Source organism: Cuculus canorus, chromosome 16 (genome assembly GCF_017976375.1).
Source record: "Cuculus canorus isolate bCucCan1 chromosome 16, bCucCan1.pri, whole genome shotgun sequence".
Classification (NCBI taxonomy): Eukaryota; Metazoa; Chordata; class Aves; order Cuculiformes; family Cuculidae; genus Cuculus; species Cuculus canorus.
In genome coordinates this window covers 8765976-8792001 of record NC_071416.1, presented here as the reverse complement: position 1 = coordinate 8792001, position 26026 = coordinate 8765976, and the positions used below count along the sequence as shown (strand labels likewise).

The 26026-nt window shown below is 57.5% G+C and overlaps 2 protein-coding genes across 4 annotated transcripts; one reads left to right on the top strand and one right to left on the bottom strand.

Moving 5' to 3' along the window:
* Positions 1-423: 423 nt before the first annotated feature.
* On the bottom strand, positions 424-16251 carry STK35 (serine/threonine kinase 35). Its single transcript, XM_054081506.1, has 3 exons — positions 15569-16251; positions 9835-10582; positions 424-4911 (listed from the first exon to the last, which is right to left on the bottom strand). Exons 1-2 carry the CDS (start codon positions 15984-15986, stop codon positions 9870-9872), a joined length of 1131 nt encoding a protein of 376 aa, XP_053937481.1. The 5' UTR covers positions 15987-16251; the 3' UTR covers positions 424-4911; positions 9835-9869.
* PDYN (prodynorphin) lies at positions 10591-25264 on the top strand. 3 transcript variants are annotated; one of them, XM_054081510.1, is made up of 3 exons: positions 10591-14754; positions 23535-23682; positions 23952-25264. In XM_054081510.1, the coding sequence occupies exons 2-3, from the start codon at positions 23554-23556 to the stop codon at positions 24519-24521; spliced, it is 699 nt and encodes a 232-aa protein (XP_053937485.1). In that variant the 5' UTR covers positions 10591-14754; positions 23535-23553; the 3' UTR covers positions 24522-25264. The 3 variants fall into 3 exon arrangements, with proteins under 3 accessions (XP_053937485.1, XP_053937484.1, XP_053937483.1); XM_054081509.1 differs by lacking the exon at positions 10591-14754 and adding an exon at positions 22705-22855; XM_054081508.1 differs by lacking the exon at positions 10591-14754 and having other exon boundaries at positions 23142-23682.
* Positions 25265-26026: the final 762 nt, after the last annotated feature.

The following is a 26026-nucleotide window of genomic DNA, read 5'->3' as shown; positions in this document are numbered from 1 at the left end:
TGCAAAGGGAGAAAATATTTGTAGATGCGAAAGCAGCAGGGCCTTTTCCCTGCCAGGTTGGTGGCCACGGCTGGAGCAGGCAGCCAGCTGGGCAAGAGGCTGCTTGGCCCCTTTGGCTCCCAAACTGCAGGGCTGCTGGGGAAGGGGCAGAACAGATGCTGCCACGGAGCTTGCCTGCCCCGTTAATCGCTGTGGCCTACTTGGTGCCTGCAGTAAGAGCAGGGCTAAGCCTAATCCAGGGCAAGGATAAATGGCTGCATCAGGGAGCCACGTTCTGGTTGGCACTGGCCACTGTGCCTTGTTTTAGTGCCCTAAGCCCCTGGGGTGAGGCCAGCCCTGCCCTCCAGGATGGAGACAGTCCCACCTGGGACCTCACAAACCCGCTGTCCAGCTGAGGACAAAAGCATAAACTTTGTGTTTCAATTTGTGTGTGGCTTTTCAACCCCATCAAACAGCTTTATTCACACAAACATATCTTAAGTTACAAAGCCTCTGCTACTCATACACACCAGGGTATCCACAGTGTTCAAAGAACTTAAATAGAACATCTCATACCAACCCGAGTAAACCGAGTACAAAAAATAGCATATAAAGTTGTTCACACGGAGGTCCTAAATTACCAGCTTCTGTGCAAAGAAAAAAAAAAAAACGGAAAATACAAGTTCATCTACTAAGAGAATTATTTTTAATTTGGAGTCTGGGTTTAAGCCTTCTGCTCTTGCTCACTCGGTGCCAGGGCTGCAGGGAGAGCCAGAGCAGGGCTGGGCGATGGTGCCCCTGCCCTGGGTTCACCCACTGCTCCCTGGTGCTGCAGGGAAGCAGCTCCACAAAGCCGCTGGGGTTTACTGGATGAGGGAGCTGAAGGCTCAGGATGGAGACACCAAGCACTCCCTTTCCACCCCTGCAAGCTCCCCCCACAGCCTGGACATCACCCATCAAGTTAAACAGCACTTGGGCAGGCTGCAAAGCAACGGGACTTGTCACCTCACAGCTGGATGAGAGCAGCTCCCACTGCTTCCTTTCCAGCTGCAACCACCACCCTGCTCTGAAGTGTGAATGCTCTCAGATGCCAAGGGCTGCATGCTGGGAAGTGCCCGGTAACCAGCTGAGCAGCACAAGAGCCGCCACCACAGCTCTCCCCACCACCGGCAATGCAGGCAGTACCTGGGCAAGGGAGCCAGCAAGCACAAGTCATCCACTTTCCAGATGCTGCCCCTCTGATGAGCCTCAGACCCACACAGCTTGGCCAACAGGACGGGAGGCTGCGAGGAGCCAGGGTAACAACGCGCACAGTCTGCTCCTGTGGCACAGCCGAACCGGCACAGGGCTGAGCACTGTGTGCCTGGCCTGCAACAGCGTTGCCAGAATGGGACCAGGAGCCCCCCTCGCCTGGGCTGTAGTGTGGGGCTTGGGCAGCGCACACCCAGGGGACCAAAGGAAAGCAGCAAAGTGTTTCCCTACTCTTGTGACCTGCAGAAAGCACAGGGAAACGCATCCCGGTTGGTGCCCTGAAGCAGTTGCCCCATGAGGTTTGGCAGAGCTTAAACCCAGACTCAGTACTGCATATAGAGGAGACAGACAACGTACACAACTGAGGATTTCCACAATGGTGGTAATGCTTGTTTTAAGTCATATTGCTCCAGAAAGGCTCTGTGAGCCTCTGATATGTGAAGGAGCTGGGTCCTGAGGAGTGAAGGAAGACCACAGGGGTAACTCCTATCTGCCACTAGCACTGCTGAACCTCAGACACAGCAGCAAGGGACGAGTAGAAGGTAATCTAACCCCTCTAGGCTAGAGCCAGCTCTGCTTTCTCCTCCCCACGGACCAAAGCTGGCCAGGAGACCGAGTGCCAGCAGTATTGGTCTTGCTGGTGCAGATAACAGGTTTCCCAATCCTCCTGAGGCTTGGCTTGTTCCCCCCACCCACCCCATCCCCTTCTTGTAAACAGCATAGTCAGAAGTAAACAGTTTCATACAATCAACCCCCCAGCGTGAGCCCCAGCTCCGCAAGCTCGGAAGCTGACAGGGTTTCGCAAGAGGGTGCTTGGCTCCCCTCACACCAACCACCCTCTGGCACCTGGATACTCAGCTTTGCTGTAGCCCAGAACAGATGGAGACAGCGCGGCCCTGCACTGGGCGATGGATGGGCTGCAGGCTCGGTGCTGCTTTCTTGAACCAGAGTTTTCCTAGCAGTGCATCCTAATGCCAAACACGTCTACAGTGGAGGGAGAAGGTCACCGTGCAGGAGCTGGGCAGGAGATGCCCAACAGACCAACCTGTGAAGAGAAGCCTAAACGTTCTCCACCTCACAGCACATGCAGGTTTGAGCTGTTCCCCATTCCCACCTTGTTCTAGAGGGAGTGCTGGTCTGGGGCCAAAGTAACTGGGAAGAGAGACGCTGGGAGCTGTAAACACGAGGCAGGTTCCTGTAATAGTCTAGGCAGTCGAGCACAAACAGCAGCAAAATCATCAGGGAGAAATTAGGAAAAAGGACAAACTAACCAGGGAAACATCCACATTGACCAAAGGCTTAGCATCCTTTGGAAGCGTCTCCCAAATCCTAAATAAGGCACTATGGTCTAGTTCACTAACATGAAGCTGCTTTAAAAGCTGAGGTGGAGACGTGTGGTTTGAAGATGGCCTGAAACAGCAGTGGACAAAGAGGTTGACCCTCCCAGGGCTGGCCTGGATGCTACCTGCCTGCTCATTCCCGGAGAGGAGCAGGGTGCCAGTAAGCAATCCCCTCACCACCTTTTACCTCCATGTCCTGCATTTCAGGCTTGGTTTCCACACATGGAAACCTCGTGCTAGGAAGCTCCCTTCAACTGGGATGTAACACCTGGTGAGGGGCTTTTCCAGCAGGGCTGGGAGGGTGAAGCCCTCATTGCACCTGTTTGAGCCAGGGTTAAGTTATAAATAACAGTCAGGCGCGATGGCTCTGTCAGGTGGAGAAGGGATGGTCCAGTGAACAGGGCACTAACACTGCACACTTGTGAACTGCAGGGTTCAGCTCTCATCCCATCACAGCCCTCCCGTGGAATGCAGGACCCTCGGAGCTGAGGGGGAAAAACCTGTCTGCTGTAGCTCCTCAGCACGGCTGCTGCAGGGATCTGCTGCCAGTTAGAGAGGAATGAGCAGCCAAAGCTCCCTAGAGTGCTCTGTGGCCAGGGCCAAGCACAGCACCCGCTAACCAACCCCTCACTGCGCAAACCCCAGTAACCAGCCTGGAAGGAGGCCACAGAGTCATGGTCTGGCTGTGGTCTGCCCACAGCCCACAAAAGCATCCCTAGGAACAAACAGAAGAGCAGCGTGGGAATGGGGTCTTTGTACTGAATTTGTGCTGCCTGAACCTTCACAAGTCACAGACAGATGGTCTGGAGCCTCCTAGCATCACCATCCTGGCCTTCTTGCAGCAACAGCCTCAGATTTGTGTCCCGGAATAGATGGAAAAGAAAAAAGTAAGCCCTCCCTCCTTTCCCTGCTGTAGCTCTGCCTTAGCCCACCTGAATTGCCTGCATTTCTGCTCGTGCCTGTGAGGTCAAAGCACACTGAGGAGATACAAAGAGAGGTGTTGCTGATTCAGGAAGCCTCCAGTGATGACACAGGAAAGCTGCAGCCTGTGGCAAGGCAGGGAGATATTCCCACAGCCAGGGATGAAAGGATCAGAGGGACCCTCTCTGCCTGTAGCTGTGGTGAGGGTCAAGCACTGGCATAGCTGCTTGCGAGCACTGCTGCGTCAGAGCCGCCCACTCCCCAAACTGCTGCTGGGGGAGTCAGCCTGGTGAGAAATGTTTCAGTCGGTGAAAAGAAGTGGTGCTTTACATTGCATTTACAGTGAGCAAGGTCTCAAGACCATCAGCACAGGGTCAGCCCCAGAATATTAGTGTTGCTTTAAATATAGGCAAGGAAATCAAGTATCAACTGCTCAGCCCGAGGTCCCAATCTCCTTACCTGAGCTGTATTGTAACCAAACCTAAACAGCAGCATTGCCTTTTGCTTCCCGGAGATGGTCATGTAGCAGGGAAAAGCGTTTTGTGGGAGGCTAGAAACCCAGCCCGCAAGCCAAACCCCCTCCTCTCCCAAGTATTGTTCCTAACAACTGGAGTTTGGCATTACACAGATCACGGTAGCAGACTGCTTTCTGCTTCTCTTGTGTGCTGAGAGTGTCTGACTGAAAATGTACCTACAGGCTCCTCGTTGCCCTCTCTACAGAAAGACCAGAACAAACGCTACCAGTGAAACCCAGCTTGGGGAGAAGGAAGGTCTCCCTGTGGCAGCAGCGGCCCTGCCTTGCCAAATGCCTCCCCAACTTGCTCACGCTACTCTATCCTAGCATTAACTGCTCGCAGGCTGGGCAGCACCCGCCTCTTCAGAAGCTGCTGGGCTCTGAAAGCATTCAGCTGTTTGCAACACGAGGCCAGAGAGAGTCGCTTTTTTTTTTTCTAAAGCACACTGCCATTGCAAACCCAGCAACTGCTTTGCTCCTGTTTCACCTCAGCAAAAGCAATAGCTTTAAACCCAAAGTTGTGCCCAACTGCCCTCAGAGCTGATGCCTGGCAGCATACCCACACTGCTGGGTTACTGATTCCCACCCCGTTACGGAACCAGATCTTCTCTAGGAACGTCTGCTGAATCAAATGGCAGCACAGGAGATACGGGGAGGGCTGGGCAAAGGCAGCTCTGCTGTCTGGATCTTCTTTAACATAGCACAAGAGCTGCTAGTTTGTGCTCTTTTACAGACCCTTTGCATGCCCAGAACAGCTCTTCCCAACAAAACAAAGTTAACAACCAAAGATTTCACATTGCAGGAGATGCCGCAGACCAGAGATCAACTTTATCACCACCTTCCCTTCTCTTTGACTTCCCTCGTTGCACGTAAATAATGGAGATCATGGGTCCCTGGTAAATAAACCTGCAAGAAAAACAAGAAAGGAGAAATTGAGAAGTCAGGTACATCAGTGGTTTTGTCCCAGTTACTGCACTGTGACAGCATCCTGCCAGCCCTCCTGCTGCCACCTGACCCAGACTGCAGGTGGATAACGCAAGCAGCATCGCCAGTTCAGCGTGTTCCGTGCACCTCTGCCTTCATGGAGCACCTCTCCCTTCATTCCCAAGCCTTAATTAAAGGCCATTCGAGGCGCTGGGAGAAGCCGAGGTGAGCACACGTTTCCTCGTTCCACAGCCCCAACCAATACCTGCAAACAACTGCACTGGGTGGACGATGCAATGACAATGGGATTGGGACTGAAGCCCTTTGGCTGCTGGATGGAAGAGCTGGAGAACACTGCTGCAGAGAGGGAGCCTGCTCCCACAGCATTCCCACTGGTCCCAGTTAGTCCAAGATAGGCACTGCCATGTCTCCATGCTTCACAGTGCTTTCATTATGGACCCAGGCACTCCAGAGCGATTAAGACAGCCCCACGCAGAGCACGCTGCCAAGGCTGGGATGCATCCAGCTGCCCCGGTGCATGGGCCGAGCTGGGATGGGTTAGCTCAGGGCTGAGCAGCGCCCTGCACGCCGGTAACACATCCCCATTCCAGGCTGGTCGCAGCAACAGCCCAGCTGGAAAGAGGACGAGCATCGTTGCAGCACAGCCTGGCCTTGAGGGTCCACGTGATGCGCTCATAAACACTGGCTCCTGGTCCTCCACCAGGAAAGGTGGAACAAGCTGTGACACCGGGGACATCCTGCACTGCTCGCCCGGTGCGTCACCAGCAGCTCAGGCTTCTCAAGTGGCTCTGCAAGAGGTAGTTAAGATCCATCTTTGGACAACAGAAAGCAGAGTAGGATGGGTTTGCAACATGGCTGTGCAGCATCCCACATTTGCAACGAGGGTGCTCAGTCCCACGGATTTCAGGGAAGAACAGGCAGATCTTTGCTGCACCAGTCCCTGCTCTGGCCAAAGCCCCAGCGTATGGATCCCGCACAGCCTCTCTATCACCAGGGATGCTGCACCAATTCCTTCACAGCCCTGGCACCGTACTCTCCTGTCCTCCGAGCTCAGGGACGTGGAAATGCTCAACTGCACATAAGCCACCAGCATTTTCCACCCAGTTTGTCTGCAACCTGGCAAATTCCCTGTGGAAATCCCATCCAGCAGCAAGTCTGTACACAGAAGAGGAACAGCATGTGTACACGCAAAGTCACTTCTGTATGGGAAACCTATCGTTCTAGATGTCACAGCCTCCAAAGGAGGCAGAGCTGAGCCCAGGAGTTGTGCTGGGAAGCAGTGGGGATGGTTTGGGACCTGCCGGCCTGCCTGACAGAAGGGCCCAGGAATTTCCCTGCTGCTGTCAGCTCTACCCACTGGTACCTCGAGGGCTTCTCGCAGTGGGGACGGGGCTGTGAGTCACTGACACAGACGCAAACCTTCAGTCCAAGGGGAGGGCTCTGCTTCACCTCCTCACCCCTCACAGGTCGCAATTTCCTAGCAGTTCTATTTTCCCCCAAGCTTAAGGTCTGAGCTTAGACAGTTACATGGCAAAAGTCAGGGGGGAAAGGTCGGTTGATTTAGCTCTGCCCCTGTTCAGTAGGGGCACATGACAGGTACAGCCAGGCCCTCTCCCACCGGGAATGAGCGATGGAGCAGGAGAGACCTGCCAAAGCAAAACCGCCACTACCCAGCAAATTACTCAAATCCTTAGCCCTCTGAAATCTCATTAAAGAAATCCATGCCTGAAGAACATGTTTCTAAAGGAAAAGGCTGCCTCTGCCACTCAGAGCAGGAGTCAGGGCCACGGGCACGCTGCTCTTCAGGAGAGGTTAACCAGGAAATGCTGCCTTTGTAGGCAGCAATCAGGAAAAAAGCCTGTTTGAGAAGGCTGACTTGCAAGAGGCACGTAGGCACCAGGGCAGGGGTAATGGCACGAGGAATCTTCTGGAAGATTTCTCTTGTGGTGCAGATTCATTAGTAAATAGGGCAGTGGTTTTGTTTGTGCTTCCCTGAAGCAGGAACATTTTCAGGGAAGGCACTTGCTTGAGCAGCCCTGAGCGCACAGCTCAGACAGGAGAGCTCACTCCATTGACGCACGTTGTTCCAGGGGCTTGTTTGAGAGCCTTTAATCCCTCCACTGATGCCACTTATAGTTTTAATCAGCTCGAATGTTCATTCGGCATCAGCAGGATGTGAACCAGCAGCCCATGGAGTCCTCACCCAGCTCCTAAGGAAGCTGACGCGACTGCGTGGGTCATGGCAGAGATGGGAGGTGGCAACGCATTCTGCATGGTAGCAGAGGACTCAGCGCAGGGGTGGGAGAGAGAATCCAGCACCTTCTCGTGTTAATCACATCATCTGCCCCTGCGTGGGAACACATGGTACGAGGGGAGGGGGCTGAGAGCCTGCTTCATCCTTTCTCCTGCTCTGTACGTATAATTGTGACGCACACCTTGGGAGCTCCCTTAAATCCAATGGCAGCAGCCTCCCCCAGGAGAGAGAGAGTAGGATGATAGTGAGCAAACACAAACACTAACACATCTGGCCAGAGGTGACGTGACCCAGGTCATCACTAGTATTTCACTTCTCTCCAGGTAGAATCAACACTGCCTAAAAATATGTTACTGCTCCTCAGGGTGACCCTACAATGCTGCACCAGCTGCCGTGGCCAAAAGGAACTGACCTTGCTCTCACTGTCCCATGGCTTTGGTCTATGCCAAGATCCAGAAACCACATTGAAAAGTCTGCAGTCAAACCCAACACTGCATCAGCAAGGAAATCACTATCCTTTTCCTTGACTTGCTCATCTGCTCCCAGCCAGTGGGGTCAGGGCACCTTTACCTCCAAGTTGAGCAGAACTGACAGACAAAACCTGATCTAATGCATCAGCCCCGCTCCCCAATTGCTCGCAGAGACGCTGCTGCTGCGCACCTGATCCCTGCCCTCCAGGTCTGAAAAAAATAAAGACAAAACTGCTGGCCTACGGAGGAAAATGGGAAGAGGTCAGTGTCGTACCAAAGGACAAGGAAAAATGTGATTGCCTGGGTGGGCCAGGGAGGGGAACAGTGTTCCAGGTTATTACAAGAACCAAGGCTGAGCAGGGTCTGAAAGCTGCCCTGAGGAAGCAGAACTCATTGCATGACCCAACATCATAGTTAAGTTGGAAGAGGTTACTTGAGTTTCCTGGTCAACCTAAATTACCTGAGAACAGAATTCGGGCCCTGCTCTAAATCCCATTTTAAGCTTCTCAAGCTGGTTTCCGATTTAAGATTTGCAGCACTTAATAAGAGCCAGAGGGAGACTGATTTGAATGCTGAAATACACAGCACATTAGGAAAACCCTGTGGGAAAGCACACCAAATATTCTGCTGCCCCCTAAACAAAGCCAGGGGAATGTTCCCCACAGTACAGCGCTCCAGTTTTGCGGTAAAAATACGGCTGGCACCGGGCTCCTGTGTGGACCAAGCTGCGTATGCCAGGCTGTGTTATGTAAGCGCATCCATCTCTGCTGTAGCTGTGGTGGTGATGGAGCCCATTGGAGCAGACTCATGGCTGGCTCTGGCATGGATGGAAGCTGGGGGGTGGCAGAAGGCAGCTGGGTTTTAAGGAAACAGCCCCGGGGTAGGACTGTCCCCTCGGTGTTTGTTATCCCTGCATGTACTATTCCGCAGAGCTGCGCAGGATGAGTTTTTCCCGGAGGGCAGGGGCCGGTTGCATAACTCGGCAGCATCGTGTCAGCACAGAGCCATCACAGATGGCAGCAGCGAAGCCCAGCCACGCAGCAGAGCTGCTCCCCACAGCCAGAGACCCACGGCTCGCCGCGGGGCACAAGGTGAGGTGCCCCACTCTTGGGGCTCCCACACTCATCGGAAGGGCTCACATTCATGCAGATTCATTCCCCACCCTAATCCCTAGCCCACACGCGCACTGGGACCAGCACCAAGCCCCAGCCTCAGGCAGAAGCTGTCGCATCAATTACTTGTGCTAGATGTCTTAAGGGTGTTAAATATTTAGTGCCACGGGTGCGGAGGGGATGGTTAGTGGAGCAGTTTGGACAAACCAGCCATGACAGAACCAGACCTTCCCAACAGGCCTTTCCATTCCCATCTCTCTACTTCTCTGCACGCAGCACAAAGCTCACCTGGGCAGGCAGCACATTGCTTTACATAAGCTCAGGAACTCTCAAGTGGGCAGCAATGAGAGGTTTTAGCAAAACCTCACCTACAAAGACAGGCTGAGAGCTCAGTTGTTCAGCCAGGAGGAGAAAGGCAACTGCCATTCACACCAGAGGGAAGTCCTGCCTTCAGCAAAAAATGAAACCAGATGGACACACAGGATGGACCCACATGCCTTGTAGGTAAAAGCAAAGGAAATGGCTTTGTCTGTGCTGAGACAGACCTGCCACTCCACTGGGTGCCTGCTAACCCAGACAGCTGAGCCCAGGGTCACCTGCCCAAGTCTCAAAGTGGAAGGGGACTGTGCTAGACAGCAAAGTGCTCCTCACACCAACCACGACAATTACTCCTCACAGCAGAGGAGGCAGAACCAGCAGCTCCTTCCTCCCCCCTGGGAGAGAAGGGCATAGACAAAATGATGTCAGAAGGTACTCGCAGGCCTCTCCTCTGCCTCTCTCAGCCACTGGCCATGACCTCTGAGGAGCAGGGCTCCTGCCCAGCCATGCTAGCTCTGCTGAGCCTTCAGGATGTGCAGCTGCTAATTCTGTTTCCCACCTCTACTTTATTTTTGCAGTAGAATAGGTAGAAAAAACCCTGAGAGCAAAACTCCGATGAGTCACTATAGAAATAGCTCTGGGAACATAAAAGACTCCTTTGTGTCACTACAAAGTGCATTATTGGGCTGGTACAGCAGACAGAATAACACAAAAACTGCAGATCACTTACCCAGCTGCAAAGCACAGCAGTGCCTTGCCCGGAATTTAAGCAGCACATATAACCTGGTCCATTCTGGTTTCAAGCTCAAAGGCATCAGGTCGATCCTGTGGGTTAGCAGCCAACATGTCTTTCAGGAGTTGCTTGATCCCCTCAGACATGGAAGTCCTGCGTTTCTGAGGGATATGCAGCTCCATCTTTGGGTTTTCTAGCAGCGCTTCCCCAACGGGTACAATCTCGGTCCCTTGCTTGATGTAGGTCCCCAGCAGCTCTTTCTTGGTCTCTGCGTCAATGAAGGTTATCCTCTCGATCATGGCCCAGATGATGATACCGAGGGCGAAGATGTCAGCCTTGGCAGTGTAGTGTCCTTCCCAAACCTCAGGCGCCATGTAGAAATCGGAGCCACAAGCAGAAGACAGCCAGTACTTATTCACATTCACCTTTTTGTTCTCATGCCCACTCTCCTTGCCCCGAGCAGTCAGGCCAGCGCACACCTTGCTCAGCCCGAAGTCAGCTACCTTGAGAACAGGGGTGCCAGACTTCTCAGTTATCAGGATGTTGTCCGGTTTCAGGTCCCGGTGGACAATATGGTTCTTGTGGAGGAAGGCAATGGCACTGGTCAGCTGCAGCATGAAGGTCTTGTTCGTCGCAGGGTCAGGTCTTCGTGACAGCACATAATGGTTGAGGTCTCCTCCTTCGCAGAATTCCATGACGAACCAGAGATAGCATGGCTCCTCCGCATAGCCCAGGATTCTCTCACCTAACCAAAAGGGACAAAAGCAAGAGTGGGTTTTTCAGACACATTACAAGACATCCATACTAACTCGGCACAGGCCTGGGGATACAAAAGGCCTCAGAAACACTACTGGGACCTACGGCACTGCAGGGTACCAGCAGTGATGCTGGCACTGCTGCAGCTTCAAGAGTTTTGGGATCCTGCTGAGCGTCAAACACCAGCACCATCCTCCCATCTGCCCCAGGAAGACCCAACAGGCAGCCCCAGCCCCAATTGCCAATGCCAGGATGCAAATCCCACTGCCAAACCTCACAGCACCTGCACAGAGCACCCAGGTGACAGACAAGAGCCTATACATACAACCAGGGCATTGTTTTGCTCTAAGAACTAGGATTTTCCCCTCAAATGCTTTAAGGGAGAAGCTGGAGGACACCACTGGCCTCTGCCACAGTGAAGTCGCATAGGCGAACCAGAGTGTTTTGAAAGCAATTAAATAACTCCACCCATTTGACAAAGTTGGGGTTTGTTTTAGCAAAGCCCTAGAGAGCATCTGGGAAAGCAAACTTCCAGCAGCAGGTGAAGCCAAGGACTAGCAGGGACACCAAGCCTGGGGCTGCCCGGCGCCCATGGTCAGCAATCAGTGTGGGTGGGAATATTGGTTATTTGCACAAACAGTCTGTATCCATGGCTACTGCTATGGAAATGTGTCCTTCTGCATAACAGAAGGGTTTGGCTGCACCTCCCTGCTCTCAGCAGAAGATGAAGATTAGGTCTGAGGGATGGGAGGGACCGTGAACAGGCTGGAGACATGGGTGCACTTCAATGGGGTGAATAAGACCCCACTAATGTGCTGGAGGGGGGGCTCAGCACCCAAGCCCAAAGGCCAACTGGGAGCAGCACAGGGCAGCTTGGCTTTGGAGACCAAAATGCTGACCGTGAAAAGCAGCTTCTCCAGCACAAGCCACCCTGTCTCACCTTTGCTGAATCCCAACGTCACTGTGGGACACAGGGCTTTGCTTTCCTGCTCCCCTCAGCATCCATGTAGCTCCAACATGGAAAGCAGGAGGGTTTGACTCTTCTCTGCCAGGAACCACACCATGACCGGGAGCATGGCAGAGCCTCCATGCACGTCACACAGCCAGGAGCATCGGGCCAGGTGGGAGGTGACAGCATTCACACAGCAGCACTGCCGACAGCCCCTTCCTGCAGGGAATTGGCTCAGACACTGGCTTGCCAGCTGCTGGCTCTGACAAGCTGAGGTTTGTTTTTACCATAACGGATGCTCCGCTTTAAAAATTGGCCCCTGGACCCCAGGAAGCACAGGGAGGGCACCACCAACCCAGCAGTAGCTGCAAGCACCATGCACTTCACTTTGGGTGGGGTGTTGCAAGGAAAGGCTTAAGCCAAGAGCAATGTTTCTTCATTTTCTTTCTATAATCTAAAAGTGTTTTAGTTGTTAAATCATCTTCCTGCTTTCAAAACAGCTTTAAACATAAAGAGCTGGCAAGCTGCTTCCTAAAGATGAGATGTTAGCAAACAGCAGTGGAGCAGCCAAGAGCTGAAAAGATGCAGATGACAGGCCAGACCTGTTTCTCCTTTACAGAGCCAGAATCCTTACACGCTCCCTGCCCAAACACAGGGCAGCACACGCCAATATGACCATCCCCACAGCAGCCCTGCCACAACTTCCTTCTAACACCCAAATGGGCTCCAGGAGGAGAGTTCAGGAGGCCACAGAGATTATCCGAGGGCTGGAGCACCCCCCAGGCAAGGACAGGCTGAGACAGTTGGGCTCATTCAGCCTGGAGAAGAGAAGCCTCCAGGGAGACCTTAGAGCAGCTTCCAGTACTAAAGGGGCTTCAGGAAAGCTGGGGAGAGGCTCTTGACCAGGGAGGGCAGGGATAGGACAAGGGAGAACTGTTTTCAGCTGAAAGAGGGGAGATTGAGATGAGATCTTATGAAGAAATATTCTCCTGTGAGGGTGGGGAGGCCCTGGCCCAGGTTGTCCAGAGCAGTAGTGGCTGCTCTATCCCTGCAGGTGTTTGAGGCCAGGTTGGATGGAGCTTTGAACCCCCTGATCCAGTGGGAGGTGTTTGGAACTCGATGGGCTTTGAGGTCCCTTCTAACCCAAACCATTCTGTGATTCTATGACCTACCCTGGGAGCTCATTAACAGCTTACTAATTTGCTTGGTAGCACAGGGAAAAAACCTAATGACAGCAGAACCCACAACCCACTGCCGCCTGTGACCTCTGTGCAAAGAGGCTGCGCTGGAGATGAGAGCCAGGAGCACAAAGGGGTGCTTGGAGTGCTGGTAACACACGTGGGTGATGCCAGGGCTGCCCGTGAGCACTGGTGCAAGCTGGTGGCTTCACGGGTGACCCGCTAGGAAGCAACACCCTATTCCTGCTCCCTTAAGGCAGCCCCAGCCCTGCTGTGGGTCGGGAACAACACGAGGGACACGTGGCCATGCACGAGCCCTGAAGGTCTACGTGTATTAGGGCACCAAACATATCGCTCACGCGCCTCCCCTCCAGGCTCAGCACTGGGCTTTCAGCTTCCTTTTTGCACTATGCCCTTGAATTATTCTACATCTTGTTAAAATTATGGAGGTTCGGGCTCTGCACTGCAGCCGAGACCCGATATCACCTGGTATCCTGACAGTTGTGCTCCTGATTCAGAAAGTCTCCTATTAATCCCCTCCCTGCATCCTGAGCCCCAGCGCGTTGGCACAGCATCTGCGCTGGCCCGTAAATAGCCCAGCTGCGGTCGTGCAGAATGGCACGGCAACACAGCTACGTGCCGGCTACCTCGGCTGGAGCAACAGCCCAGCAGCTCCATGCAGAGAAGGAGAGCAGACCTGGGAGGCTCACCTGTCTCAGCTTTCTGGTCTGAAAACATTTATCAGTGCTGAGTAAGACTAAAAGCTTGGGAAGGCAGCAAGCAGAGCCTCTGCCCCAGCCCGTGGCCAGCAGATAACAGCCCAGAGGGCAGCCAGGAGAGCAGTTGGAGGGGAGAACGAACATGCTTTGGTTTGGGGAGCAAAACTGCTGCTCTTCAGCCTTGGGATGGGCAGCCCAGCTCAGCTCCCAACAGAGGGACAGGGAAATGAGGGCGTTCTTTCCCTGCCTAGAGATGGGGAACACTTAGAGCTCCCCGAGAGCTCTCCCCAAGCCATGCCACCTCTCTCAGGGCACGGAGTCTGGCAAAGCAGAGCCAAGAAAGCTCTGCACCTGCAGGAAGAACTTGACTTGGTACAGCTGGACATGCACTCAGAAGGAAGAGCTGGCTCCTTTCCCAGGGAGCAGTGCCAGTGAGGGCACGTAAGGGAAGCACCCAGGCTATGTGGAAAATAGGACACAGCCCCTCTGGCAGGGATTCCCCTGGGTGGTCGCGTGTGGAATGGGAAGGGAGAACAGGATCAGGGGTACAAGGGGAAGAGGCAGGGAGGTCCAGACATATCCCGTCAGGAGCACGGAAGGGCCAAGTGGGGCATAGGCAGTCAGAGCTGGAAGCTTGTGAAGAGGACGGCTCCCAGCAGCCTTGCATGGGGTTTGGAAGCTGCCTAGCCTGGAGGGCTCAGCTGGGGAGAGGGAGCCCCCCAGGCAGCATGTGGGAGCCCTGGCACACGAGTGTGGGGAGCAGGGCTTCGGGGTGAGCTGTCTTTGGCTGTGGCAGGCTGGGGACATCAAGGATACAGGGGTCTCCGGTATTTCCTATCGGGAAGGCTCTAGGGAGACCTTAGAGCAGCTTTCAGTACTGAAAGGGGCTCCAGGAAAGCTGTGGAGGGGCTCTTGAGCAGGAAGGGCAGAGACAGGATGAGTGGAACAGTTTTCAGCAGAAATAGGGGAGACTGAAATGAGATCTCAGAGAGAAATGTTTTCCTGTGAGGGTGGGGAGGCCCTGGCCCAGGTTGCCCAGAGCAGTGGTGGCTGCCCCATCCTTGGAGGTGTTCAAGGCCAGGTTGGATGGGGCTTGTGGAGCAACCTGATCCAGTGGGAGGTGTCCCTGCCCATGGCAGGGGGTGGAACTAGACAGGCTTTGAGGTCCCTTCCAACTCAAATAATTCAGTGATTCTATGATTTTCCCACATTTTTGTTGCCCACTGGCAGGGCAAGGGCTGACAAGCAGCCAAGGTTGCTGAGGAAGGGAGCATTTCGGAGACATCACCACAGTCATTGGCTGTGACAGGAGAAGGTGACCCCTGAAAGCCCCATGATGCTGCTGAGGGACCCCAGGGGAAGAGGAGGGGGACAGCCCAGGGGAGTGCCCAGACACTGAGGGGCCCAAGGGGGTGCAGCACGGGGGTGCCCAGATTACTGGAAGAGTTAGCGGGTGGGGTGGGGTCCAGAGGGGTGCTGGGGGACCCAAGGAGAGTGCAGGGGAACACCTAGGGTGGTGGCAGGGGTGCAGAGGTGCACCCAGGTGCTGGAAGTTGGGGGGCTGCAGGGGAGAGATCGAGGTGGCTGGTGGTGCAGGAGGATGCCCACATGCTAAGAAGAGTACAGAGGCGTGCCCAGGCAGTGGGGAGAGATGCAGCAGGGGCGTGCAAAGCGGCACCCAGAGGGGTGGTGGTTCAGGGGGGTACCCAGGCACTGGGGGGGTTACAGAAGGGGGGTGCAGGGGAGCACTCAGGCGTTGAGGGGGTGCAGCAGGGGGGTGCTGGGGAGCACCCGGTTGCTGGGGTTGTGTGTGCACCTAGGGGGGATATGGTGCAGGGGGGCGCCTCGACTCTGTGGGGGTGAGGGGGTGCAAGAGGGGGGCGCCGGGGAGCTCACAAGTGCTGGAGGGGTACACCAGGGGGGTGCACCCAGGGGGAAGGCGGTGCAGGGGGGCACCCACGCTTTGGGGGGAGTGTAGCAAGGGGTTGCCGGGGAGCACCCGGGTGCTGGGCGGGGGGGGGGGGGTGGTGGTGAAGCAGAGGGGCACTCGGGGGGATGTGATGCAGGGGGGCGCCCAGGCTTTGGGAGGGGGTGCAGGGGGAGGTGAGTGCAAAGGGGACCGCGGGTACCTTTGAGGGAGGTCTCGACGAGGCGCAGGTAGAGCTGGCTGCGCTTGTTGCCGTGGCTCATGCGCTGCCCCAGCCCGTGCCGCTGCAGCACGCACTCCTCGAAGCGCACCACGTTGGGGTGCTGCCGCCGCAGGCTCGTCAGGGCCCAGAACTCGGCCAGCGCCAGCTCCACGTTCTCGGGGGCGTCGCAGCGGATCCGTTTCACCGCCAGCCGGGCCCCGCTGCGCCCGGACACCGCCTCGTACACCACGCCGTACGCCCCGCGACCGATCTCGGCCAAGAGGCTGTATCGCGGGGCCGAGCCGCCGGGGCTGGGCCCGGGCCCGGGCCCCGGCCCCGCCGCCGCCATGGGGCCCCGCCGCGCGCCCCGCCGCCTCCGCTTCGCCGCCCTTTGCGTCCCCTCGCGGCCGCCGTCCATCGCGAGGGGCGGCGGAGGGGGGGGGGCCTCGCGCGCCGCACCCGCCGCGCCCCCCCCTCACCCCGCGCCGGGTGAGGGGGCACGCGCCGCGGAAAAGCGCGCGCTGCCGGCCCCTTTAAGCGCTCGGCCAATCGCGGCGGCGGGGGGCGAACCAACTGCGGCTGCGGGGGAGGGGGGAGAAGGTGAGCAGAGAACGGGGCTCACGCCACTCAACCCCAGTAGCGGCGCGCGGTTCGGTAGCGCCAGTGGTTAGAAATCCCTTTACCCCGTGCCCGGTAACCGGGAAGGGCGGCTCAGCGCGGAGGGAGCGCGGAGCGGCGGCATGTACCACCACCAACCCCTCCCTACGGGGCCGAGGGAGACGCGCTGCGGAAAAGCGCGCGCTGCCGGCCCCTTTAAGCGCTCGGCCAATCGCGGCGGCGCGGGGCGAACCAATTGCGGCAGCGAGTGGGGGGAGAGAGGAGGAGGGCGCAGGGAACCGCGGTCCCCCTTCTGGCCAGGTTTGGTAGCACCGGCTGCACGGTGCTTCCCGCTTAAATCCTCTGTCCGGTAACCGGGGTTGTGTGTGGAGGGAGGGGCGGAACGTCAACCCCAGCACCCCTCCCACCCGATGGTGGTACGCGCCGCCCGGTGTAAACAGCCGGGCATGGGCTGCGCCGTGTCCCGCATTGCCTCCGCCTGTCCCTGCCGGGCGGCAGTGGATGGAGAGCGAGCCCTGACGTAACCCCTTATGTAACGGTGGGGAAACACGCCCCCACCGTCCGGGGGGGCTCAGTGCACCGGGGACGGGAGGTGTGTGTACCGAGGGGTCGGTGCACTGGGGAGGGGGCCTTGATGTAATGAGGAGGGGGGTCAATGCCCTGAGGGGGCCTCCCCACCCTCCAAGGAAAACATTTCTCCGTCAGATCTCATTCATCTCAATCTCTCCTCTTTCAGCTCAAAGCCATTCCCCCTCGTCCTCTCCCTGCCCTTCCTGAGCAAGAGCCCCTCCCCAGCTCTCCTGGAGCCCCTTTCAGTGCTGAAGCTGCTCTAAGGTCTCCGCTGAGCCTTCTCTTCTCCAGGCTGAACAACCCCAACTCTCTCAGCCTGTCCTCATAGCAGAGGTTGCTCCAGCCCTCGGATCATCTCCATGGTTTCCTCTGGACTTGCTTCAACAGCTCCATGTCCTCCCTGTGCTGAGGGCCCCAGAACTGTGCACAGGGTTCCAGGTGCGGTCTCACCGGAGCATAGCAGAGGGGCAGAATCCCCTCCTTCACCTGCTGGTCCCATGCTCTGGATGCAGCCCTGGACATGGTTGCAGGGGCGACAGAGCCCCCAGGGCGCAGCATGTGGGGTGGGCAATGGCTGCCATGACTCTGGGTGGGAAACCATCGCTTCTGCAAGTGGTTTGAACTCAATTCTCTTTTGAATGGAGCCACTTCACCTCCGGAAGCCTAAGGGTTCCGGGTGCCACGCAGCAGCCCAACGTGGCTCATGATAATGGCAGCAGCGCACCTCTCTGTGTTTCCATGGGCTCCACTCTTTCTGCTGGTGTCAAGTGGCCACTTGTGCCTCCTGCCCACACAAGGAGGGCACCGTGTGTCAGCCTGCATGGTGACCTCGAGCTACCAGGGTGTGACGCAGGCAGGGGCTGAAGCTGCTCCTGCTCCCAACACCGCTGTTCTACCCGAAGCTGCGATCTCCCCATGTTCCATGCAGCCTGCCTGGCATCCACTCCAGATTGTGTTGGCGCAGTCCCAGAGGTTCACTCCAGTACTGTCGTGGTTGACCAGAAGCTGCACAGCTCCTGCAGGTGGTTGGGAGCAGAGCCACGGGCTTATACCTCCCCGCCATTCTCCCCACAGAGCTGTTGGCATCTCTCGTGGCCCACAAAATGCATCCACGGCATCCCACAGCCCCAGGCAGCCCATCCTGCCCTGTGCCTGCATCAGCCTGGCATCGCTTAGGGGCCAGGAGAGTGAGAGAAGAGTTTAGGAGCATCTGGAAAAGCACTGTGTCCTGAACAGGACAAAGCTGATGGTGCTGGAGGACAAGACGCTCCCACTAGGTCATGGTCCCATGGCTCAGGGACAGCCAGGGCTTCTGGCAGAGCCCGTCCCATCTGTAGGGATGATTCCCTCATCCCGGGACGGGGAGCTGGGCTCCCTCGTGGCTGCAGAGCTGGAGGTGCCGTGGGTACCATTGGCTGCCATTAACTCCTACTCGCTTTCGCAGGAGCCCAGCACGCACGCTCAGCTCCCTCCTCCCCGAACCCACTCTTTGCTCACAGAGTTAAGAAAACTAAACTTTTCTATTAGTGCACATTTCTCTTCCCCAGATGCTTAATTACCATTGTCCCAGGGAAATGTCAGGCTGACTCAGAGACAGTTTCCCATTAGGAAGAGACAGATGAATATTAATTAGACTTGCTGGTGGGTGGGCTCGCTCCCAGCTCCTCTCCCAGGGGAACCCTGTCACCCCCACACCTGCCCAGACCCCAGCTGCTCCACAGAGGACCTTCTTGCCTGGTTCACGTGTAGCAAATAAGATGACAGTGCTGCTCCAGGGACAGGGGAAACTCGACCTCCCTCCCGGAGCAGAGGGAATCTGTGCTGAGGAAGGAGTCCTTAAACAAAGGACTTTTCTCTCTGCCCACGGGGTTTGCTCTGTCTCCAGAAAAGCATCTCCCTCCGGTGCAATTACCCTGTACGGGGAGTCAGCTGTGCCCCAGCCTGGGCTCCAGGGCTGATTTTGGGGTGGGCAACCCTCTGCCTTCCATGTCGTTGGGCAGAAAATGACCTTTGAGGTGATGCTGTTGCTCACACCTGGAGATGCAGCCCAGTTGGAGCCATTTGCCTTGTTAACAGCAGCTCATAGTGGGGAGGCCAGGCTTTAGGGATGGGCTTTACTGGTTTGGGAGGGCAAGCTGATAGAAATGATGGGTTTGGTGTAAGGAATGCTCCTCCTCAGTGTGTCTGTGGTGCCAGCAGGACCAGCGGTCCCATTAGTAAGGCTTAAACCTGCTGGGGGATTCTTGCAGCTCCTGGCTGAGCCCCCCACGTGAGGATATCTAGGGGCTTGCAGCTGCTTAGTGTTCTTCTCAGCTTTGTTCAGTGCCTGCACAGCTGAGGCCGCCGCAGCGAGGGGCTGTGGTTGCCCCCTGGTGCCTGAGCCTCCACCTCCCCTTCCCACAGCGCTGCCACCTCCCAGGATGGGTCCCGCAGGGGACATCTCCTCCGTTGGCCTTGGGGATGTGCATGATGCTCTGCCCTTGCTTTGCCCTCACCCTGTCCTCTGCTCCTTCGGTCACTCAGTGCCGCAGCCCCATCCCAGGTGAGCTAAAATCCACCTCCAAGCAAAAGCTGTGAGGTCCCATGTGCTTTCTGGGGAGCAGAGCCTGGCACCCGAAACAGATGTTTATTGAGGTGGCCACCAGCCTTGGGGACAGGGGACCACAAGCAGCTGGTGCAGACTGCCCTGCTTGCCCAGCCGTAGCTGATAGGTGCCTGGTAAAGGGTCCTGGCCGTGCCGGTGTTCCCCACACCCTTCTCCAGCACTGGGAGGGCTGAGCAGGGGTCCAACCGCCAGTGTTCGAGCTGGGGAGAAAGGCAGGTTGCTGGGATACCTCCCTCTTGAGCTCCGATAAAAATAGCTCCGTTTTCAAGGTGAGAGGATGGACTGTGCTGCCGGCAGCTTGTGGGATGCACTGGGACCTGCAGAGGATGGGACAGGCTTTCCTAGTCCTGCGGGGTCTGCGCCCCGGAGCCTCCAGTCCCGCTCCTCTGTTGGGATGTGGTGGCGGGTGGGCTCAGGGGGTGCCCTGACATTGCCCAGTGGTGCCCACCTTCACCCACAAACTGGGCTTGGGAAGGTTCAAACAGGAATCAGGGCTGAGTAGGGAAGGTGAGGGAGTCTCTGTCCCCCTTGCCCTGGTCCCTCTTCCCCTTTGCCTCATCTCTTTGCCCTTGCCCCAGGAGGAGAGGGTAACAGGGAGAAGGCAGCAGGGCAAAACCTGGAGGGTCCCAGACCTGGTGGGGTGGGGGGTTCCCTGCGAGGGCTTTGCTGCCCAACTGCAGTCAGGCTGGATTGGATGGGAGGGAGCAGCCTTTCCCAGGGTGCGAAGACCCTTTTCCCTTCCCGATGGCTTCAGTCCTGCTCACTCCTTTCCCTGGAATTGCCACGAGGACAGTGCCTCTCCCCAGCCTGGAGAGTGGGATGGAGGGTCAGGGCTTCACCTCCTGCTCCTTCTTGGGCAGGGTTTGAATTCGGTGCCTGGGGAGGGGGATTCACATCCACCAACATGCAGTTGGAGATGGACTGTGTTTGGGGCATGTCCTGCGTTTGGGGAACGTGTTTCGGCCCTGAGGATGCTCCAAGGAGGGTCCCCAAGGGATGTGGCCGGCAGTGGGACATGCACTGCAGTCCCTGGGGCATCTAGGGGGCTGCAGGGACCCCACCGAGCAGCAGCAGAGCCTGCTTGGGAGGTGGTGAGGATGCAGCGGGGCTGATTATTCACAGCTTCCCTCGCCCCGATTGGCTCCACGGCGCTGAGCGCAGCCGGGCCCCGCTGCAGGAGGAGACTCGGTGGCCATAAAAGCAGGGTGGGAGCCGGTGGGCGGTGAGTCCGGTGGACACCCCGGGCATCGCCACAGGGCCACCAGCCAGCGTGGCCTCGCCATCGACACCGATGATCGGCTCAGCCTGACACCCGTGGACGGACACCCACCACCCACGACCTGGCAAAGCGGGTGCTCGGCGGGACGGGGAGCAGGTAGGGCTGCCGGGGTCACCATCCCACTGCCATCGCGTGGGCGCAGCTGGGGTATAGCTCCTACTCACCAAAGAGCGACTCTGTTTAAAACGCCTCCCAAGAGCAGCTCATGGTGGGGTTTGTGTTATCTAAGGATGAGCTCCCGCCTGGCCACAGGTGCTCCACTCATCCCTCAAGCGGCTTTGTAGTCCAGAGCTTTGCTGGAGTTCGTTTTGATGCTGATGCCACATCTGCCACTACCGTGGTGGGGACTAAACAGGGCTCAGAGGGGCAAAGGGAGCAGGGGGAGAGGATGGGGAGAGCTTTCTGTCTCCCCGACTTGGTTCGAGCGGCGGCAGTGGCCACTGTACTGGGGTTTGCTCCGATTCTGTTCCAGAAGTCATTGGCATTTTTAAGAAGCCTTGTCCTGAGGGTATTTCCAGGAAATTTTTAAAGGTGAGGAAAGGAATGGCTGGAAGGTGGTGTGCTGCTTCTCAGCCACAAAGCTCTGCAGGGTCCTAACCTGCCTGAGTTAGACCTGAGTGGGAGGAGAGACTGGCTCAGCCTGGGAGAGCAGTTCGCATCGCGCCCTGGCAATGATCGCAAGTTAATCAGGACACGAGGGACGGTCTCTGTTCTGCCTGGCACACACAGTCTTGATTCCCAATCCCTCCTTGGGCCACCAAATCTGGAACTGGCTCATGGGATGCAAGGACACAGTTGGGAGCTTTTCCATGCATGAGCAAAGCTGTGGCACAAAAACCACGAGTGGAAATGGGAGAGGGGAAAAGGGAACCCCAGCAGATGCCTGACACAGGTAGGAGGTGCTGAAGGTGGCCAGGGCAGCTGGACCCATTGTTTCCAGAAGCTGCCACAATCCTGCCATGATCCTGAGGGAGAGACAGCTCCGGAGCCTCGGGGCTCCTCCAGGTAATATGAGATTGATCTCTGATGCTGCTTTTCTTCTTCCTCCCTTTCTCTGCTGCTTCTTTTCACTTTTCTCCAAACCCCTTTGTTTTCTTCCCCTTTTTCCTACCCCAGTTTTTCCAGGGCTCCCCTCACTGGAGGAGCAGGCAGAGCGCTGGGGGGGCATTCATGGCTCTGTCTGGACAAGGCACGAGTGCAGTGGGGTGTCTCGGAGTGCCCAGGCACGGAGCGCCCTTGCCCGCTGTGCCTTGGAGAGCTGCAGCTCCCCAGAGGGCTGTGAAGTTCCTGATCCTTCGCCCGCAGCAGGCACAGGGCTGCCAGCAGCAGAGAAGCACGGCATGAGCAAGGGAGGGGAAGCAGGTGGAAAAAGGAGGGGAAAAAGGTTTCCTGGCAGAGCTGCTAAGAAGCATCTTGGGAGCATTATTGCCCTCGGTGCTGCGGCTGGCACCTACCTGTGTGGCTGGTGAGTCCTCGCTTATCAGTGCAGTCTTGATGGTGGCAAGGTGATAAGGGACCGTCACCGTGTCTCGGCAGCGAGGGCTGGCTGGGGTTCTGTCGTGTCAGTGTCCATCCTGGGCATCTGCCTGCCCTGGTGCCTGTTGCTCTGCCAGAGCGAGGCAGGGCGATGCACTTAGCGCTGCACAGAGCCAGAGGTGCCTGTTGCTCTGCTGGAACACGGCAGGGCGATGCACTTAGCGCTGCACGGAGCCGGTGTGCGGTGCAGCCGAGGAATGCAGACAGCTCAGCAGACAATGGTGCAGATAATTCAAATTAAATTTTAATCTAGCATGAATTAATACTGTGGCATTAACATTTCTTCATCAGCACCAATTATGGTACATTAGCAGATACTGCTGGAGAATACAATAGTCTCTAATATGCGTCATTAATGTGTAACAGATCCCTCCAGGTCATGCCTTTCCACCCCAGATAAAAGCAGCCAAGGAACAGGCAGGTGCTTGCTGCCAGCGCATCCCTTAGGGTTGGCTCTCACTCCCAGGGCCATCATGGTCCTGGTGGCACTGCAGTCCTGTGGCATCACAGCCAGGGCCAGCACTGGCCCCTCCAGCTTCGTCTGGGAGGTTCTGCCGCCAGCACAGCCCTTCTCCCAGCCATTGCTCAGCGTGTTCAGCCCTCCCTGGCCTTGTCTGCGGAGGTGAGAGGCTCTGGCACGGCTCCTGGTGGGCTGAAGGATGGTGATCAAGGCTTGCAGGTAGGCTCGAACCTGAAATCTGGCTTTTTCCCAATTCCTCCTGCTGCTCCAGCCCAGCAGAAGTGGTGGTGGGAGGGAGGGGAGGCAGGGCTGTTCCAGCACGGGGTGCAGCACCTGGGGTGAGGCTGTATGGGGTGATGGCATCCCCCATCTCCCTTCTCCTGGCAGCTCCAGTTGCGGTGCTTTTCTTCCCCAAGGCCAAGAGGGAGATCCTGTGATTCATCCCCTCCACGCCACACAGACACGGCGATCACAATATTGCAGAGAAACACAACGCTAAAGACAAAAAGGGACTTCTCTTTCCGGAAGTATGGAAGGAGTAGTAGAGGAGATGGGATGAGTTGGGATGGGTTGAAATGGGATGGTGGTACCTGTTCCAGGAACCTCAGTGGCCCCAGGGTCCTGGCGGTAGCTCAGAGCATGTTCCAAGGACCAGACTGCAGGGTAAGGGCTCACATCCAGCAGCGTCCCCGTGGGTCACTCCTGTCCCCTTCCCTCTGTGCCTGGCACCCAGGGGAGCACCCAGAGGTGAGTTGCAGGTGTTGGTCCTAGTGCACGTTCCCAGGAGAAGCCATGCAGGCAGTAGGTGCCCCACACCAAGGGTGCCGGCGGGCGGCGATGGGCTCCCCAGGGCTGGTGCAGGGGGGGTGATGGCTCTGTGCTCTCTCGCTCTCCCCAGACAGCGGCTGCGGGGTGAGATGGCACGGCGGGCGCTGGCGCTGGCACTCTGCCTCTCCCTGGCTGCGACAGCATCCGCCAACTGCGCAACCCAGTGCTCCCTCTGCACGGCCCAGACCCGCGACACCGAGAGCAGCATCCAGCCCCTGGTGAGTGCCGGCACAAGCGGCTGTAAGCCAGGGGGTTCCAGCAGTGGGGGTGATAGGGGTGCTCGTGCATGGTCGGCAGAGCTGGGAGCAGCAGGGGTGGTGGGCATGGGCACCCCAGGGTGCTGGGAATGTGTAAGCATCAGCTCCTCACTAAGCCTGGAAGTATGGTGGGTGCAGATCACTGGGCTTGGGGTGGGAAAAAGGCCCGGGGTCACCTCAAAAAGCAGGGTGATGCCAGCAGGCATCCCACTGTGGCCACTGTCTTGCAGATGTGCCTGCAGGAATGCCAGGGCTCCTCACCACCCGGCCCCGAGTGGGACACGTGCAGGAAGGCACTGGCACTCCTGGCCCCGCTGGTGGCTGTGGCCGAAGGGACAGACCCATCCTCTCGGGAGGCAGAGGAGGACGAGGCAGAGCTGGAGCAGGAGCTGGGTCCCAACGAGCTGCCAGCACCGGCCAAGCGCTACGGGGGCTTCATGAAGAAGATGGCCAAGGGGAAGCTGCTTGCCCTGCTGCGCGAGAACGCCCACAGCAAGGGCAGCCTCAGCAAGAAGTTTGGGGGCTTCGGCCGCAAGCTGGGGGAGCGGGCAGCCCCCAAGGACTACCTGGGGCCGTGGCCAGTGGGTGATGGGAGCGAGGAGCCCACAGGTGCTGGGGTCGAGGGGCAGGAGCTGGCGGAGCTGCACAAGCGTTACGGCGGCTTCATGCGCCGGATCCGACCCAAGCTCAAGTGGGACAATCAGAAGCGCTATGGGGGCTTCCTGCGGCGGCAGTTCAAGGTGATCACGCGGTCGGACGAGGACCCCAGCGCCTACTCAGGGGAGGTCTCGGACCTATAGAGCTGGGTGTGGGATGGGCAGCGCCATGGTGCCCATGCTGCCAGCCCAGACTGCACCATCGCCATCATCCCCATCCCCTGGTGTGGCTGGCATCATCCCTGCCTCATCCCTCCCATGGACCACGGGTCCCTGCCCCCAGTCGTCCCCTCTGGTTCACCTGCCCATCCCTTAGGGACCCCATGCCCAGGGGACAATGCCATCCCTCCAGCTGTGGGTCCAACCTCTGGGCTCCCCCGGGCAAAGCAAGGAGGGGAACACACATCCTCCACCCTCTCATGGCTGAAGAAGGGCAGCAGGGTCTGGAAACCATCACAGCTGATGTAGGGGACAGTGGCCTGTAAGCACTGGCAAGGATGAGCCAGTGCAGGATAAGGCCCTCCAGGCTGGGAGATGGCCTGAGCAGCCAGCATGAACATGGGAGAGGCAGCTGGGCAGGACAGGCTGAGCACAACTCCGACTCCCCTCCCCAAGCCACTCATGTCCTACCCATCCCAGCACCTGCCTGGTCTCCCCAGGTTTCCCCCATGAAGAAGAAGCCCCAGAGGCAGGGTTGGACCCACACCGCCATTCCCCTGCAGCCAATAAAAGGCAGATGCCAAAAAAGCTGAAGCCGTGCTGGGTGCTGAGCGTTGGCTTTGTCAGTGGTCCAGGGCTCCACAGGGCAGATCAAGCCCTTGGCGTGCAGGAACCACACACCCCACGCCAGGGCCTGGAGGCCAAGGGTGCGGGCAGCACACAGTGGTATGATCCCCACACCAAGGGTGCCAAGGGAATGTGGGACCCCATGCACCCCATTGCTGCTGCCCCCCCCCCCCCCCCCAGCCAAGTGATGACAAGGCAGGGACGCTCAGCGCAGCCCTGGTGCCGGCAGGGGAACCTCCCACAGCACAGGGCCACCCACTTGCCCCAGGGAGGCTTCCTAGGGAATCCCAGCAACTGCCCCAAGTGGGAAAGGGAAACCCTGCCAAGGGCGGTGGCCAAGCTCTCCCCTTCCCGCTCACACTTTGAGGACAGTGTGACCTCGCTGGCAGTGGCTCGGTGCTGAGAAAGCCCAGTCTGGGTAGCAAATACCCTTTTGGACATCTCATTCGTTGCCACCTCCTCCTCCGGGAAGCCTCACGTTGCATCTCCTGGTGATGAGGCAGAGCCAAGTTGCCTGCTTCAGGATGGGAAAGGAGAGGAGGTTGCTGCAGAGCACTGGCACGCTCAAGCTCACCCACAGCCCAGGCTGCACCCAGCCTGCCTGCACCCTGCTGTGAGCACCCCAGCTCAGCACCCAGGGACAGGGAGCACCCAAAGATAGGGAGAGCCACTCAGACCCTGGTCTGTCCTCACCCTCAGGGTGGGCACCACAGCCCCTACTCCAGCCTCAGCCTCCTGCTTCCATCGCCATCCTCTTCCTCCTCCCCAGCTTCCTCTCCACCACAGTGAAAGGGTTGTGTAGAATGAAGCCCCTTCTCACTGCAGCGCACAGACCCCCCACGCACCCCCAGCGCCAATGCCAA